The sequence below is a fragment of the Chelonia mydas genome, chromosome 4 (assembly GCF_015237465.2).
Source record: "Chelonia mydas isolate rCheMyd1 chromosome 4, rCheMyd1.pri.v2, whole genome shotgun sequence".
In the NCBI taxonomy this organism is placed as follows: domain Eukaryota; kingdom Metazoa; phylum Chordata; order Testudines; family Cheloniidae; genus Chelonia; species Chelonia mydas.
In genome coordinates, this window is record NC_057852.1 from 123,858,313 (window position 1) to 123,876,523 (window position 18,211).

At 42.5% G+C, this 18,211-nt stretch overlaps 1 protein-coding gene across 11 annotated transcripts in view; it reads right to left on the minus strand.

Moving 5' to 3' along the window:
* The window catches only part of FGFR3 (fibroblast growth factor receptor 3), a 77,138-nt gene extending 59,160 nt beyond the window's left edge, over positions 1–17,978 (minus strand). For 6 of the 11 annotated variants that reach the window (XM_037898233.2, XM_043544814.1, XM_043544813.1 and 3 more), the window contains exons 1-2: positions 17,872–17,976; positions 16,452–16,850 (exon numbers count right to left, since the gene is read on the minus strand). In XM_037898233.2, coding sequence (XP_037754161.1) covers positions 16,452–16,632 — 181 coding nt within the window. In that variant the 5' untranslated portion in view covers positions 16,633–16,850; positions 17,872–17,976. Of the gene's footprint in view, positions 1–16,451; positions 16,851–17,871 lie in introns of all 11 variants that reach the window. The other 5 variants (XM_043544816.1, XM_037898232.2, XM_037898230.2 and 2 more) reach the window with 1 other exon arrangement.
* Positions 17,979–18,211: the final 233 nt, after the last annotated feature.

The following is an 18,211-nucleotide window of genomic DNA, read 5'->3' on the forward strand; positions in this document are numbered from 1 at the left end:
CTGGGAGTAAAGCAAAACCAAACAAAAAAATTGTCTTCCTGTAATGATATAAAATGGGCCCCTTCCATAGTTCCTTATTCTTAAGGATGAGCTCAGAGCAAGTGTCTTCACGGCTTAGACTCCTCTCTACTAGTTATATTTAATAGGGTAAAAAAATAAAATAAAATACATAATTTTGGTGTATTTTCATTGTACACTTAACAAAACTGAAGGCCAAACTTCGCAAGTTTAGGGGTCTAAGGCTAGGCATCTAAATCCCAATCTAAAATTAGTAGCCTGATTTTATAAAGGTGCTGAATCCATTGAATTCAATGGAAGCTGTGTTTGCTCGACAGCTTTCAAAACCACACCAGTTATTTCAGTGCTAAGGGTGGATTTAGATGCCAGGCTTCCCAGTTTGAAAAGCTTGTCTGTAGTCTCCAATTTCCCCTTCTGTGGGGTTTTACTGAGTTTTATTCATTTTAACCTAAGCCAGAAATCATGGAGATGGGTTTTAAAAGCAGAGGCTGCAACATTCCATCTACTGTAAAACTTCGCTCTCATCCTTCAGCTTTAAAAAATGATGCTTTCTGACACTATATAAAAAGTGGGTGTTCAGAAGTTCTCTTATTTCTCCCTCTCTCTCTCTCTCTCAAAAAAAAATCACTAAAGGGAGCAGACAGCTCCAAATTCAGTGTTCTGTTAAATTGGCCTCTAGATTTTTTTCAGCTTGTTTGATCTTTTCTTTTACACAAATTTCTATTTTCACCTTGCTGCACTCAAATGACATGGTAATGTCTGTTCCATGTCTCTAGTAGGAAATACAGTCAGTTCTTTATTTTTATTAAGTCCACGAAGTTATACAAAACAGACGTGGAAAACAAACCCTAAATTATCAGAACTTGGCGGCTTAAAAACTACATACACATACACAAATCCGATCAAATGTAACATTTGATCATTTCCAGCAGCAGGGCATCAAGTTCAACAGAATTGATCTTTTAATGGTCTTGTGTAACCGTATCTATTACAATGGGTTTCTAACAGCACATAATAAATTAAGAAAGAGTTCAAGGAAGTCATGCGTGTCTCTGTTCCCACCCCTCGAAAAAACAAATTTTAACATTTCCAAATCATCCTCTTTCACAAATCAGTCCAAAATTCTGAAACAGATTCGGCTACAGAAATGCCAGATTCAATTTAATACTTCTGTTCTAAACTCCCTTAATAATTCCGTAAGGAAATGCACTTTCCAAGACTGGTCTTTTCCTGTGTCTTGGAATAAAATAGAAGTCTGTTTTGTTTCTGTAATCTACAGACATTTGTACACTGTTTTATATAACTTCTGAATATATTTACTAACTTCCTTAGGTAAAGATCCCTCGCCACTTTCAGTCGCCTGCTTACCCTCTGTGATCTCCGGATTTTGACAACTTTCTCTTTCCTTCCCACCCTGAAGTTTTTCAAACCTTTCTCTATACCACCAAACCTCCCTTCCCACTCCCCCAAAATTGCTAGTTTTAAAAACACTCCTGTGTGACAGCTGAGAATGAACTCTCAGAGAACCTCTTTCCCCTCATCATTCAATTAGGAATGGACAAATTATTTGTATTACGGCAGCACATAAACACTCCAACAAGAGATCAAGGCCTCATTGTACATACACACAGTAAGTGGCAGTCCTTGCCCTCCCAAAACTTACAATCTTATAGACAAGACAAAGGGTGGGAGAAGGAAGTATCGTTGTCCCCATTTTAACGATAATCTCTCTGTGCCTCAGTGGCCTAAGCAATTTGCCCAACATCACAGGGAGTGTTTGGTAGAGCTGGAACTCAGTCCAGATCTTCAGAGTCCCAGGGCAGTTCTTTAACCCCAAAGGCCATTCTTGCCCTCTGACAACTGAATATAGACTATAACTATCTTTTGTTGATTGGGCCAAATCCCATGGCCCTTACCGAAGAAAAACCATCTCTGACTTCAAGGTGATTTATCAGACTAAAAAAGACCAAAACAAAAACCAGCAGGCTTTGTCTGATGGATTGGTATACTGCGTGTTTAGATATCACTACCAACTCCAAAGGCTTTCCACCAGTTATTCACATATACCACCACTTATTGCTCACCCACGCTACAAATATAACTCAGGACACAGTTTCAGCACAGTCAGCGTGTGTAGAGTGGAAGTGATTTAACTAAGCTAAAGCATTAGATGGTCAAAGACTGACCCAGCTACCAGGACATAGTTAGGTCCCAGCCATGCTACAACTCTGGGGCCTGATCCTGCACTTTTGAAATCAACTGCAGCTTTACCATTGACCTCAGTAAGTACAGGATCAAAACCTGTAATTTTGTTATAGCTAAGTCAGGGGACAACTGCGTTGTCACCATGTTCCCTGACAATTATATTTGTACCATATATGGGGACTTAGATTCAATCACTTGTGGGGTGGAATCCAACCTGCATACAACAGAACAGTAGCAAGAATGGACATTTTGTCCAGGACAAAGAAATTGATTCTTTTCATATTTGCTTTCCTACTTGAACAATAGAAATAGAAGTTTCTGGTCACATTGAGGATTATTTCTGGGTTTACAATGGCCTAAAAGAACATACTGGGTTGTGATTTGGTCATATCTCTAAGCTGAGACATGTTGAGTCTTCTCATAACTTGGCTGGGAAAACCTACTGTAGGGAATCGCATTAGTGGTTCAGCGGATGGCCTTACAAATCCTTTCTGAACCAATGGTGCATTTGCATGCTTCTGGAGACACTGTCTTTCCAATGAGATATAAAACTACGGTCCTGACCACCTGTGGTCTTGAACATGTGGAACGGCTCTTTGGCAGAGCTGTATGTTAGCCTCAGTTGCCAAACTCTAGTCTGGTTAATGAAATTCTGCCTACCTAGTTTTGTCCAATTTCATATGGATACAGTATTCTTCTTCACTTTCTATCCTTAAATATTGTGTGGTATTGCTCTGCATCGTTAAACGGCTGATACTTTTTCACCCCAAAGGTAGCTGCACTCAAGCAGTAGGTTGGCAAATTAATTCCTGTAAAGAGTGTAGGGACTTCTTTAATTCTACAGTAGGATTCTCCCCCTCCCCCAATGAACAGTAAATTAAATATTTACACATTTTTGAGAATACCTAAAAAAAAGTTTCAGGCATTTTTGCCAGGACTAACACATTCCATCTTCTGTATTATCCTACTCTAAATGCCTCCTTGTAAGGAGGATTTGTGTTTCAGTCACAGTGAAGTACTGGATCACATGGTATTATTTCAGATAGATAGTTCAATGTATTTTCTGGTATTATGGTACAGCCAGAAGCCTCAACCCAGATCAGAGCCCACTGTGCTAGGCACTCTACAAACGCATAGTACGAAACAGTCCCTGCCCCAGCTGCTTTCAGGCCAAACAAAGATAACAAAAGGTAACCAAAAAGATGCATTATCTCCATTGTACAGATGGGGAACCGAGCCGCAGAGAGATCAAGTGACTTGCCTAAGGTCACACATGCAAATTGTGACACAGATGGGAACACAACCCAGGTCTCCCCTAAGCCCTGCTTCAGTGGCCTTAATCACAAAGGCCCAGATCCACAAAGGTATTTGAAATCAATGGAAAATTGCAGCCTAATTACCTTATGGATATGGACCTAAATATCCCTTCTCCAGAACACCAAACTACTGTATCAACCCCAATCCCTTTATTCAGGCACTGACGCCAACCTCAACAAGCTGTCTGTTCATATACAACTATCTACTCTGTGGTTTTCCACCCACGCATCCTTGCCTGAGTTGATCAAGTAGCCCATGACCTTCTCTTTCAAATTCCTTCTTAAGACCCACATCTACCACCATAACTATAAATAAAAGTGAGTCAAAGACTAATTTATTTCTTCACTAAATAATACACATGTTGAGGTCACAGTACAAATCAATAAACACATCCAGGGACTTAGTTTCATTTTTGTCTGAGTTGTGTGTGCATGTGGTTTAGCGGGGGGAAGATTTCAAAACACTTTTGGGGACAGAGGTTTTATGGCTGGGTTTCTTTTGGCTTCAGATCCAAATAATGGCGTTATTTAATTGAATCAGTAGCCAAAAGAAACGCCACTACAATCCTCCCCCCATCTTTGGTCTTTCTGGAGTCCCTATATCCTTCTGCTGCCCCATCCACTTGACATGCCCCCCCCTCACCCCCCATCTGATAATGATTGCAGCAGCAATGGGGGAAGGAAGAGGCGGCCCTATGAGTGCTCCCCTCCCTGAAATGCATTTGGCCACTGAATGGCTAAAGAGCTGAATGGAGGCAGAGTTGAGGCCCCTGCTCAGCATGGTCATTCCGCTCTTCCCCACCCAATAGAGTTTGTGAGCATCAGCTGCTAGATTCTGAAACTGCTGTCTTCCCAATGAGCTGCCTCTGAGCAACAACTGACGGAAGAGGGGCAAGCTCAGCTGAGACTGTAGCTGATTCACTTCGAAGAAGAGAAAATTGTAAAGGGATTTTATGAAGTACCTGCAAATGTAAACCCTGGTCAAGATATTCAAATCTAGAGGTCTCAGTGTGAGCTGGTGGACAGAGAACCAGATCAAGACTCAGAAGATCTGGGATCTACTCCTGACTCTGGCTTGCTGGGTGACCATGGGCACCTCCCTTCTCTGTGCCTCAGTTTCTGTAGCATGGTGATGATACTGACCTCCTTTGTAAAGTGCCTGGAGATCTACTGATGAAAAGTCCCAAATATTATTAATATTATTAAATATAGGCCTCTAACTCCAAGCTAAGCGGATCTGTGGATGCCGAGAAACTTTGGGAAAAAAAAAATCCAGACACTTAATTTGGTGCTTAATTATAGATTTCAAGTGCCTAAAGTAAGGCACTTCATGAAAATTTTGACATTGATGTTTTAGGACTGACCTGGAACGACCACTTCGCATTCAGCCATGATTCACCGGTTTCTCAGGACAAGCTGAAGGTGCCACAAGTACTCCTGTTCTTTTTGAGGACACAGAATAACATGGCTGCTACTCTGAAACCAGATATTTGTAGCAATTTTGTTTTGAAGGTTGGGGTGGGGGTGGGGGAAGAGGTTGGACAACATTTGCTAATTTTTACAAAACTTTTTTGCAATCACAGCAAATTTGCTCCTTTCCCTCTCTCACCTTTGGATTCTACCTCTGCAAAAGGGAACTAATGACATACATGCTGTGAGGCCCAAGTGTATCTGTAGTGTGAAGTGTTATTAGGCCTGTTAGTGGGAGTTCTGGGCTTCCATCCCTGTGGCTCATTTCTCTAGGCCTCCAGGGAACCATCTCCACCACATTTTGCAAGAAAGAGGCTCTCTGAGTTTTCAGTAAAAACACCTTTCATGAAAATCTGCTGTCTGGGCAGAAGGCAGGGGGGTGAGGTGGGGGGGAGGCACGCAGGGAGGGGGAAGAGGAAGAACTATGTACTCATGCATAACAAACTGGCAAAAAATATTGCATTCCCTTTGTACAGTAAGTGTTCTCCCAGCTCAATAGCAAGTTCTTTTTTATTTTTAACACAGCATTTATCAGCTAATTTATGCACCTTGAGCTATCAACTCCTCCCAATTACTCATTAATCCCCAGCCTCAGTGTATTAACATTACTATTTCAGTTGGGGAACTTTTCTTTAAAACTTTATTCTTCTTTCATGAAGTGCTAAAGGACAGTTGTCTACTGTCAAAAAGCATGTGTATTCCAAGGCAGAGAGAAATACGGTTTTTACCAGTTCTAAAGCAGAAACACCAGCTACCAAAGGAAGATTAAAATATTTTCTTCTACCCCGCCCCCCCCCAAAAAAGCTTTATTCTTACAGACACAAATCACACAGATAGAAAGTGGATAGCACTATGCCTAATTCCAGTTATTATTTTAATTAGAGACTGGGGTAATAAAGGATGTGTCTTTAGGTACACATGCGACTTATTTCTATTGGACTTTGTCCTTCCCCTTCATATTCTAGATTTAATCTCACAAGGTAAATTGCTCTGACCCAATGTGCTGATTCCTTATGGATTCAAGTACTGGTCAGTAACAACACATTTGCAATAGTGATCTATTCACAGACGTTTATAAAAATCAGGACTACTTCAGGACTACTGCAATCTCCAAATAAATGGTTAAAATACATGCTGGGAGAGGATTTCTAAGTCTCAGACTCCAAACTTAAAAAACCCAAAACAACACACCACAAAAAAAACCAACAACAAAAAAAAAACAACTTTTCAGAAAACTCTCTTTGATATCCCATCAGCCTGTTTGTCTTCTAAACTCTGAGGAACTCTCCTTAGAGGGTACGCAATGTACCAGGCCTTCTCCATTGTACCACAGTTTATTCTAGCAGGAGGCACAGAGTGCCACCACATTCACTGATCTTCTGTTCCTATGCAAATTGCTACAGTATTTTTCACACTCCAAGTTCTGGAGAGGCTGGCCTCCTGCCTTCCAGTACGTGGACTGCCAGAGAGCAGTCTGAGCCCCACCTCAATTACAGACCCCTGTGGTGGATTATTAACACTTTCCCTGTTGTATTGTGCTAACTTCAAATCACAACAGAGGGTACTAATGCCATGCGACATTGATATGATGGAAACACACTGACATGAGAATCTTGCTAATATGACACTGACTGACATTCCTCTGATCCTGTCTCTCTCTCTCTCAGACTTCAAACCAAGAGTTACTGTAGGTCAAAACAATATTTGTGGCTTTGTCAGAATACTTTGCTTCAGCAGATTCAAACTGCAAGTAGTTATGGGGGCTGTGTCAAATCTAGATAAGAATTATAAAAACAAACAAACAAATACAGCCACTGGCAAATCACAAGAATTCTTTCCCAATATTAAGGCACATTTCTGGAGAAATTGGAGTTTATGGAAGACCAAGGATCAACCAAACACTAAAAGCAGACAGTAAAAAAAAAAAAAAAAAAAAAAAAAGGCACAAAAAACAAAACGCACGCACAACACACAGCTGGCTAGTATTATAAACTAATTTTTTTCTGCTTGGTACAATGTTTGGAAAGGATTCTAATGATCCAAACAATCCCTGCTTATGCTAAATAGCTGCTCATACTGTAATCTGTTAAAAGCTTGAGCCTGTTTTCTTTGAAAGTCAATGGGCATTTTCAGATGCAGAATTCAATGGGCACAGAATCAGGCCCATGTTTGTGTTTTACCAGGCAGGACCTACAAGCTGGCAATACAGAAAGCTTCAAAAAAAAACCCCCATGGAACGAGCTGACAAAACTTGCCTCTGACAGAGCTGTAGAGGCTCCACAACCAAATGTCAAGAGTATTGTAAAAAACACTATAGAGCTCCTCAGTTCATAGTCAGCCAAATCCTGAGATCCTTACTTTGGGACCAGCCTTGTCCCATAGTTCTGCACAGGGAGAGGGCCCTCTACATGCTGCAATCCCCCTTCTGCATGAAAAAGTGTGTGTGTGTGGTGGTGGGGGGGGGGGGGGGGGGTGTTGGCAACCTCCACAGCAGCATTTCCTCCTTTCCCCAGCTGACTGCATGCAGGTCCAACACTCATGCGAAGAAGTGAGTGGTCCAGAAGGGATACACATTATCCCTCCAGCACCCGGGTGGACCTCAGAGCAGAAATGTAACATATCCTTAGGCTGCATTACTCTGCCGTGCTCTGGTCCATCCTCCCACAGTTAGAATCCCTCCTGTAAAAGCACTCTCGGGAGCAGCTGCTGGCTGGGGAAGCCTGGGGGCTGGGGCTGGAGGGGGGCAAATGGAGATCTTGCTCCTTAACAGAACTCAGGTGGGGCTGAGTGCGGGGAGCTGTGTGTGTGTGGAAGTTTTTTTCTCCTCAGGCCGCTCCTGTGGGTTTTCAGGTCCTCAGATCGAACTTGGTTCCTGCTCAGGAAATTCCCCCCTGACCTCAATGAGGGAGTTTACTTGAATGGGGAAAAAAAAAATCGAATAAACTGAGGGTCTTAGCCCAATAACACCACCTAGCATTTTCACAGCTCCCTGACTGCATGTTGGCTCAACTCAAAACTCTTAGGGCTGGTCTACACTGAAGAGTTCCTGGCTAGGGGTGTGAAAAATCCACTGACCTAATTCCTGGTATAGACAGTGCTAGGTTAACAGAAGAATTCTTCTGGTCCGCCTAGACACCCCTCCCATCACTACAATGAGTGTCTACACCAGTGTTTTAAGTGTAGACATAGCCTGAAACTCTAGACATTTATCATCATTTGCTCTACTACAACAGGATATTGGACCAAACTCCCTGGCTTAACGGCTGGGCTACCCACACAGAAATTGTACTAATTTCAGTCAATCACTGTGCTCAAATTGTGTATAGACTGGTCCCTAGTCTTAGATCATGAATGCACATTACTAAGCGTTCAGCTTTTGGCCAGAAGTGTAACATATGTTGAAACTCATTATCAAGCAACAAGAGTTTGAAATCTATTCTTCTGACCCCAAATTCCCATGTATCACCGCACAATACATCATGAAAAGCCACAATTTGCTTATCCTCCTAAGAGTCTCAAATTTGAGTTGCTGAAATTGCTGTCACACCTGGTTGCCTTTGGTGAAAGAAAGAGAAAATAAAGACAAGCTGCCATATGTCAACCTGAGGTTTTAAGATCAGTAATGTGTTCACTGGTGTAAACTACACTATGCTATATTTCATGGTGGTTTTTTTTAGTGAGCATTACCTTACAACACCACATGAACTATAATTTGTGAAACTTTACATTGAGTTAAAGGTATAGATCCTGGAACACAGATCTGTTCCAAATGGAATCAATTGGAAAGTTCCCATTGCCTTGGTGACCATGACTGAGACGCTTCTTTAAACTAATACTTGAAAAAACCCTCTACAATGCAGGTCCAAGATTTAATGCAACATCTAAATAATTACTGTCTTCAACAAATTCTATAGCTTTCCCTTGGTTTTATTTTTTGAAACAAAACCAAACAAAAAAAACAAATCTCATACTAGCTGCCGCGCCGTAGCAAATACCCTAACTTTCATACTAATCCAGTTCTTCTGAAACTAAACCAGTGTTTCCAATGGAGAAGTGTTTCCTATTCTAAAATGTTTTGATTTTTGAAGTTGAAGCTTTGATATATTATGCAACTTGAGTCTCACAGCAAATACAACATCTGGCCAGTCTCAGTACTCCTCAGTGTTATAATACTCCTTCAGATAGTCTATCAGAAGGACAGGGCAGGTTTACAACTGATTACCTTTCACATTTTAACTACCAAGTTTACCCAAGGTTTTACTGTGGTCTTATCTCAGAATTCTTGTTTGTTTTTGATATTACAGAAACTTCCTGGTTATTCAAGCCAAGTTTGTGTTCTTTAGAGGGCAGCACAGAATGAATATCACATTCTCAGCAATAATGAAGCCCCTTCTTCACAAACACACAGCACAGCACCTTCACACAGTGTCCACAGCATTTGCTAACTATAAGCTGAAAGTGCATCAGAAAGAGGGGAACTGTGAAGATAGTTATAACTCAGACAAAATTATACACCAGGGTTTTTATAAGGGCTCCAGATGTACAACCAACAGACAGGAGTGAAAATTAAAGTGATAAGCATACACATAGCACTCAAGGTACAGCTTGCACGGGTAATAGAGCTCAGATATGCATGAGGAAAAGTGCACATTCAAAGTGCAAAAGATTATCTAAGGCTCTTTTTGCAGTGTAGAGGCTTGCAGTCTCTAAGATACTTTACATGTCTACAGCATAGATATCCCTTGTATGATGAAAAAGCTTTTGGGTTGCATCCGATGAAGTGAGCTATAGCTCACGAAAGCTTATGCTCAAATAAATTGGTTAGTCTCTAAGGTGCCACAAGTACTCCTTTTCTTTTTGCAAATACAGACTAATACGGCTGCTACTCTGAAACTTGTATAATGATTCTATCTTAAGAGTTTTCACTTGGGGTGCTGGATATTCACACTTGCGCTTGGGCTGGAGCGCCCATTTACACACACACTGTGAATGGATTTGTTGAATTGCAGTCTAATAATCTGCAGAAACGGACTATGTCGAATTTTTATGAAGTTGCCTTCCTCTTTGGCATTCAGCCTGGTGCATGGAGGAGACTAAGGTTTATAAACTAAACAGTATTAAAAAGAAATGTAAAAGGGGAAACTGAGAAAGTGCCATCTGACACAGCTACGGAGCAGCTTTAAGGGTCTAGATTTATTTGTGGGTTGTTGTTTTGTTTTGGATTTGAGAGAGAGAAGACAACAGAACAGTGTGCAAAGCTATACAAACACATTCACGCAACACTGACAAAGGATCAATTACAAGCACTTGCCAGTGGAAAAACTGTTATGGGTACTTAATGGAGTCAGGAAACAGGGAATACTACAGATCAATACGGTTTAAATAAGCTGACTGGCTATCAGATTCAGCCTAGCTGAGAGAAAGTAGTCACGTTGCCAGACATTGGTCATTTTTATCCCATTTTATGGTAGTAATTTTTTCCAGGATTAGAATATTTTACACTTTATAGTACTGGTTCCCCAATCAGCAGAGGATCAATGTAATTATACTGTGTAAAACAATAAGCATGCTGGACCCTGATCCTACAAAAACTTGACTGCAGTGGGCACTAGTCACATGCAAAAATTAAAGTACCTGCATAAATCTTTGAAAGATTTATACCCATAATCAGGTCGCTTTGCCTGGGTACTTGCCTGCCTCCTCAAGATATCCAGAGTCTGATTCCCATCTCAAACTGTTTTCACTTTGGTATAATTTGAGTAAAATCAGTGGAATCACACTTAACTCTACCTGGTCAAAAAAATTTGGGAAAAATCTATCCTGGATTTTGGATTTGATATTCCAACTAAATTTGTCAAAAATTCTGAATTTGGTACATGACTGCCAGCTCTACCCCGGCTTATGCCAGTAACACCTCAGAGCAAAAGCATGTTTGTATCCCTAGGGCACTCTCACCATGTATATTAAAGGTATCAACACCTAAGCTACAAAATCAAGGATAGATAGCTTTGTTCCCCATTTCAAGAAGTCTTTGGGGGGTTTGATAAGATCTATACAACATTCAATACTGTAGATTAAAATGATTGTCACAGAAAGGTATTTTAGTGGGTCTTGCCTTTACCTTATCCCAAAATATTGTTCAGTTAATGTCTTCAATTCTAAACTGTTTCCTGGTTAGCAGTATGTACCTTTACGAGTGGTTCAGTAAACTTTTAAAGGAGTTCATAATAGTTAAATCTTCGTAACTGTTAGAAACAGAGAACTGGGGCACTTTCATTTATTTTTTAGGTTCTGTATCTGAAGTAGCAGATACATGCACTGAAGTTCTGTGAAGGGGAAAAAGTATGTAGTATTTTCTAATACCACATTTTACGCCAAAGTTCTACTCATTCATTGGATAGAGAAAGAAGAGTTTAGTGTTACAGTGTGTACTGAAACTAAACTCCCATTCATTTAAATGGAAGTTTCATCCTAGAATGGACGGCAGGACTGGACCCCAAACAGAAAGAGTGCAGTTTTGGAAATTTCCTCTTCAGGAAATTACTTAAACACAAGTTTAAGTGCCACCGACTTCAATGGTACTTAAGCACATGCTTAACTTTAAGCGCATGCTTAAGCACCCTCCTGAATACGGATGCTTTCCTGAATTGGGGTGAAATTTTGAGAGATGGACCCATGGAAGTTATCCTAATGGTCAAGCAGGCTCATTTTAATTGCATCAGCTAATTTGCAGATTGACGCTTCTCTTCACAATTTTTAGATTTACACTTATCCCAGCTTGTTAGCATCCTCATTTACTATTTGTTAATGAAGGCTTCAAAAAAAAAAAAAACAAACAAAAAAAATCAAACCAACTAACCACAGGCTTAATCCAGGCTCCTGCTAAATCTAGACAGACACAAAAACGCTGACGTGTACAAGTCCAGCATCAAGTCTGTTAACACTCTGCACTCAACAGATTTGCCAACTCACTCCTTGCTCTTTAAAGGATATGGTGCAAAACTCTCATCATCTGTTACTAATGCCCTGTTAATTTATGATTCAGTGAAATATGCTAATCTTAACATATACATTTCATTTTTTTTAAATTGTTACTACTGCAAAAGGACTAAATGAATCTATTAAGCTGAAGAAGTATGATTAGATATACTCTTCAAAACAGCACATTATAAAGAATTTTAGGTCTGAATTACAAAGTAGAGAATGACACTAATTTGTATGTGACACAGTTTTATAGTTCCTTTAAAAATACCTTTAAGAGACTGTGTAAAAGCTGACCGTCACTATAGACATTATGCGTGTCCATTAAAACTCACAATAATGCAGTTAAATTTCATGGTGGACTCTGGAACACAGTCACAATAAAACAAAATGACCATCAACCTAGATAATTATGTCCTAGACTATGTATCCTCAGCTAGTTTGAAGCTGGGAAGGATAAAGGAAAACAAACTTGTTATTAGCTGTTTGAAGACAATAACAAACCAAGTATGCCATCAGTATTTCAAACTGGAGAAGTTGCAGGAGACCCTTAATATTCAAATATCAATGGTAAGTTCAAACCAAAATCGCTCTTTTTCTGGGGCTTGGAAAAGTGACTATTTGGAGCAGTACAGTAACTTTCACTAACTGTTGGCAAGGACTTGATCAAATGCAACAACTGCACTACGCTAAACTTCAGTTCCACTGACAGAGTTGATGGCTTTTTTCCCTATCTCTCACACACATGCAAACTTCTTTCTTGATGTAAGATTTCTAGCTCAAAGTGCTATTCAGATGAATAGAGATCTAATATGTAGAGAAATTTCCCTTTCTAATATGATGTGCGTGTGTCATATATCTCTCTCTCTCTCTCACACACAAGGCTGATATGAAAGATAAGCACAACTGAGGCAGGACAGCCTGCAGAAGTATTTAAAGTGAAATGTTGTTATTTCTATCAATCCGTTCCCTAACAACGCAACTAGCATTACTTGACATTCACAGATCGTACGAAGTAATATCTTTATCCTAATACTAATGCAAATTGGAAGGGCTTTTTTTATATTGATGTCTATTCTGTGGCTGCTGAATAGAGTGACCGCATGTTCAAGGCAGCAAAGGAGTTCACTGACCTCCCTAATCATCTCTGTCATAGCCAGTGAATGACAAACACATTCAATTCTGCCTTGCCTCTCTACCTTCATTCATAAAAAAAAAAATTGACATTGTTCTTCCTGCAGCAGCCCGAGAAAGGGAGAGAAGAGAAACTCAGCCTAGATGAGGCCCCTAGTGTTTTCAGTTTGGATTCTATTCAGCAACAACCCCGCCATCTGCCTTCTTCCTGCCAACAGCAGAACACCTCCCTGTGGAGATGTTAAAACTTGCACCCCCTCCACCTCCACTAATAGCTAGTATTCATATTAGCAAACATACACATACCTCTAGAATGCCTCCCTTCAATGTGTGTTTTATGTAGCTGAGCATAGGCACAAAGCAGTAGCTGTTACAGCCTTCACAGCCCCGTGTGGAGAATTAGATCACTAGGGAAAAATCCTTCCAAGCCCCTTTATGGAAAATAAGGCTTTAGACTGTAAATGCGAAAGCTAGTGAACAACAACCTTCAGTAATGAGCCAATACCCATGACCCATTTGACTAGGAGAAAGAATTTGCTTTTTGCCATTCAATTTAAAGATTGAAAAGTAAAACGTGTTTTTACTTGGCTCCAACTGTTTATATTCTTTATACAGTTTCTTTTGCAGAATCTTTTTCCAAAATAAGGGTGCCCTGTACATTCAAAATAGGTCCCTTACCCTTGAGTGACCAGCCAATTAATCATCATTACAAGCCAACCAAAAATTCTCACTCCATATTTCAGATCTGTCAGAAGCTTCTGTCTCATTTTAGTGGCTTTGTACATGTACCTGTTTTCCCCAAGATCAGCTCTGTTACTGTTACATTTTGCACATCAACATGATGTATGTCAAAAACACCGCTATTTTCAACAACTGAAACCAACGGAGAAATATTTTAAAATATGCTCTACCTTAGAAGCACTCAGCTGGGGCCTAATCCAGCCCCATCTGAAGTTGTATAGCTGTTTCAGCATTGATTTCAGCAGGATCAGAACCGTGTCATTACTTTTAAAAGCTAATATGGTAAAAATAGACTTGCACGTAGAATTTTCACCACCAACTTTGGAAATTCCACAGTGTAACTCAGCTCTTCGACACATCAGCGTAGGACCATTTTCTTTAACCACTTACAGTCTAGCAACACACTGGAAGCCATTGATTGTGCATCATTTGATATATTTCAAATGCCATCCTATTAACTTAAAATGCAAGCCTGGTTGCTTTAAAGAACAGAACATTACCACGGTAAAATAGTGCCATGGGCTGCAAACTCAGATCTCAGTTTGTGGGTATAAATCCAGAGGTACTCCAATGGAGGCAATGGGGGCACTCCCGATTTATCCTGGTGTTACTGAGAACAGAATTTGGCTCAAACAGGCCAAAAAATAAAACAAAAAGACTAAAACAGGAAAAAATCTGGACTACTAAATTGAGTGAACTCCTGAAAAGCTCACTAGCACAGGCTGCTCTTGTTTTCTCTTAAAACACCATATTCAGCTGCTTTGACAAAGTAGCTGAGATGTTGCCCCATAAATCAATTATTTTGGCTGTGAAAAATGAGCCAAATGAGTTACACTAAGAATCTAGTGTTTTATTAGTACTTTCTTGAAAACAAAACCAACCCCCAGTGTGATTTATAGCTTTAACCAAAAGGGGTATGGAAGTAAAGCCCCCACCTCCCAGCCTCCACGAAGCACATTTATTCCCCTGTCACTTTTTTGGCGAACATGCTTCAAACCCTTTCCTGAACAATGGAAACTTTCTGTTTGGTGCATGGAACCTTTAAAAAAAGAGAGAGACGACCTTCCATTAAAGGCCTCTGAAAAATAAACAGACTCAGGTAGCAGCTGAGGCATATCGGAGCGACACCAATTTTAAACATTCCGTATATTTTTAAAACAGCTTTTGTCCTGTATGTTAACTTTGCTCACTGATTACGTTAATGTTTCACTTGAGAAGGATAGTTACTGGATTCCCATAAACACTTTCTTTCTCTCTCTCAATATGTTCACAATTCAGCACACATTATTTCATGACTTAAATAAAAAAAAAAAACACCACGATTCTGGTTTTATCCCTGCAAAGTGTACTTACACACACAAATATATAGAGAGACATTTTAAATCAATACAGAATAAGAAGTATGGTGTCCATGTAACTATCTTTGCTTTTCCAAGCTCTGATTAGTAATTTTGACATGAACCAAATCCGTAACAGCGGTACATGTCATGATTCCAGCCAGCAAGCAAAACAAGCCCGCTCGCTAAACGAGACCACTTTTAATAACTGTTTTTGCTCACTATTTTCCTAGTCTCTGTAAGCAAAAATCCAACTACAAAGCAAACACTACAAAGTGCATGGGACACATTTCACAAGACGAATAGATCATGAGGGCATGTTTGAAGAGTGGATTTGTACAGTATTTCTAACTGAAGTTTAAATCCTGACCTTGGACTCCAATATTTAAAACATCATGATAGTCACTCTATGTGAGTTTAAAAGGTGCTTATATTTCTTGCTAACCAGAATTTTAGTGGGCGTAGCTCTTTATAAATAAAGATTATCATTTATACAGTCTAGCCCTCTCCATCACTCTGCTGAGGATGGGCATATATTCACTTTATCTGTGGGCCACCTTTGTCACAATGCTCTTAAGCAGCTACGCAAAAAAAAAAACCTGGCTGTCAACTGAAAGTCAAATTCAATGTTACTGGAAACCCTGTGAACGATTAAAAATCACCTTTTAGGACAGGGGGTTGGTTGGCTGGTATAGGTGGAACTTACTGCAGTTTTAGTGTATCTTAATTTTTACCCCTTGAAGAGCCTCAGTTATCAATTAATGTAGTAACACCAGTTCTCATTGGTGTGCCCATGCAGATGAAGGTGGCCGGAAAAACAAAACACCAACAACTTTTCTGATGAAGTGAGTGAGCTGTAGCTCATGAAAACTTATGCGCAAATAAATTGGTTAGTCTCTAGGGTGCCACAAGTCCTCCTGTTCTTTTTTAGTTTGGAACTGTGTTGCCAAAACAATGCACCTGCAAAGCTGTGCAGCTCAGATGCACTCAACAGGGCTGTTCCTCCTGCTGCCTTAACGTTTACATTTCGTTTGCCTGGGAGAACACCAGGATTGCAACTGCACAAGGAGATGGAAGTCTTGTGCATTTATCATGACTGCTGGTGAAGTAAGCTGGCAAAGCAACAAGGATTCCTTGGAGATTTGTCCCCATTCCCCCTCCCCTGGAAGACTGCAAGAGCAAACCCAACCGCTGGATGGGACCGGTACCAACATTCACAGCACCCAGCATCCTGTACAGCTGCCCTTACCTGTTGGTTTCCGAGTGATCCTGTCTTCTAGGTCTGAGATGGGCAGCCTGGCTTCTGGGAGGCTGCTGACAGTCACCACCAGGTAAAAGCAAAAGAAGGCACCCCACGCAGCAATCATTCCTCTGGCAACGCTCGGAGAAAGCAGAGTAGTATGAAAACTGCCCCAGCCAGCCTCAGACATCCTCCGGCCGCATGCTGTCCCTTCCCCGGGGTCCCGGCTGCGATGGGGATCACTGCTGCACCACCACCACCACGGCTCTGCCACAAGAGTGAGAGACGCGCCCAGACCGGTGAGTCTCAGGGAGCAGCACCGCAGAATTAAAGCAACAGACTTTCTCTTTCACGTGAAAGCGTTGCGATCTGCAGCCGCGTCTTCTTTTAAGCGCAGAAGTTGCAGGACTGTTATTAAAAATACCACCCGATTAACAGCTTTCCGGGGTACACGAGTTTGCAAGCCACGCAAAAGCTACTTCACTGATCTGCTTTACCACGTACTAACGGGGCACTCTCCCGAAACACCGCCGCCACAGTTCATCGGCGTTGTGTACCCAGGATGCAAGCCACTTAAAGACACCAGCTCGTTTGCTTTTTAGCAGTGTGTAAAAACTACCTTAGACTTGTGTGTGTCAACGCTGCAATCTGTCCTTTTCTTTTAAAGGAAAATCTGCTTCTCTACTTTTTTTTTTTTTTAATGCACAGAAGTTGCACTCGGTTGTCCTTCTTTCCCTGTTTACCAGCTTTCCATTTTTGCGGCCCAATACAGCAAAGGTAAATGTAACCCAATCAAGCTGCGCTCTGCCTTGTTCTTAAAATGTGCAAATGAAGCCTCCATCCCCATCCCGCTCCCCTCCCGTTTCGGAAGGTCTCTAGAGAGGGCCACACTGTAACGAGCTGGCTCGGGCTGCATCTCTCGCCGCAGAACAAGCACAACCAGGAGCCGCGAGGCGACAGAGAGGCGCTGCGAGCTCTCGCACGTCCCTGGGAAACTTTTCTTTTTCATTCCCTTTGAAAAACAAGCCCGCAAGTCCCAGGCAAGAGCCCAGCAACCCCCTGCCAGGCGCAGCGATGCGCTTCCTCCATCTCTGCAAAGCAGCCCCGGGGGCTTCGCCTGGGGATCCCCGGGGCGGACGGGCTGCAGCCCCTTCGCCAGCTAGTGCAAGGAGCTGGGGGGTCCCTGCCAGCACCCCCCCCTTTACCGGCTGCAATGCAGGCCCCCCAAAGGGAGAACGAGCCGGCCCTGGGAGGGGGCCGCTCAGAGCCCCCGAGGGAGCGGAGCTGCCCCCCGACGCAGCGCCCCAGGGCGCCCGGCGGTGGCTGCCCTGCCCAGCCCGCTGCCTCTCCAGCGCCCGCTGCCAGCGGGCAGGGACGGTGCCCCGCGCTCCCGCTGCAGCCCGAGCCCGGCTGTTCGCGGGTCACCTACCTGCCCGAGTCCCGCGGCAGCCCCCGGCGCTCCCTGCCCCGGCACCGCCTGCTCATGGAGCCGCCGCCGCTGCCGCCTCTTCCCTCTCGCAGCCCCAGCGCGTCTGAGCCGGCAGCCCGGCCGCTCGCAGGGGAGCAGCCGCCGCGCTGACCCCGCCTCCCCCCGCCCGGCTGCCAGGCCGGGGGTGGGGCGGCTCCTCCCCGCGCCCCGGCCCCCGAGCAGGGGGCGGCTCCTCCCCTCCGCGCCAGCCCGTCTGCCCCCGGGCCCGCAGCCCGGCCCGGCTCCCTCCGGCCGGGCAGGGCACGTGGGGCCGCAGCCGTCAGAGCCCGGCCAGTGAGTC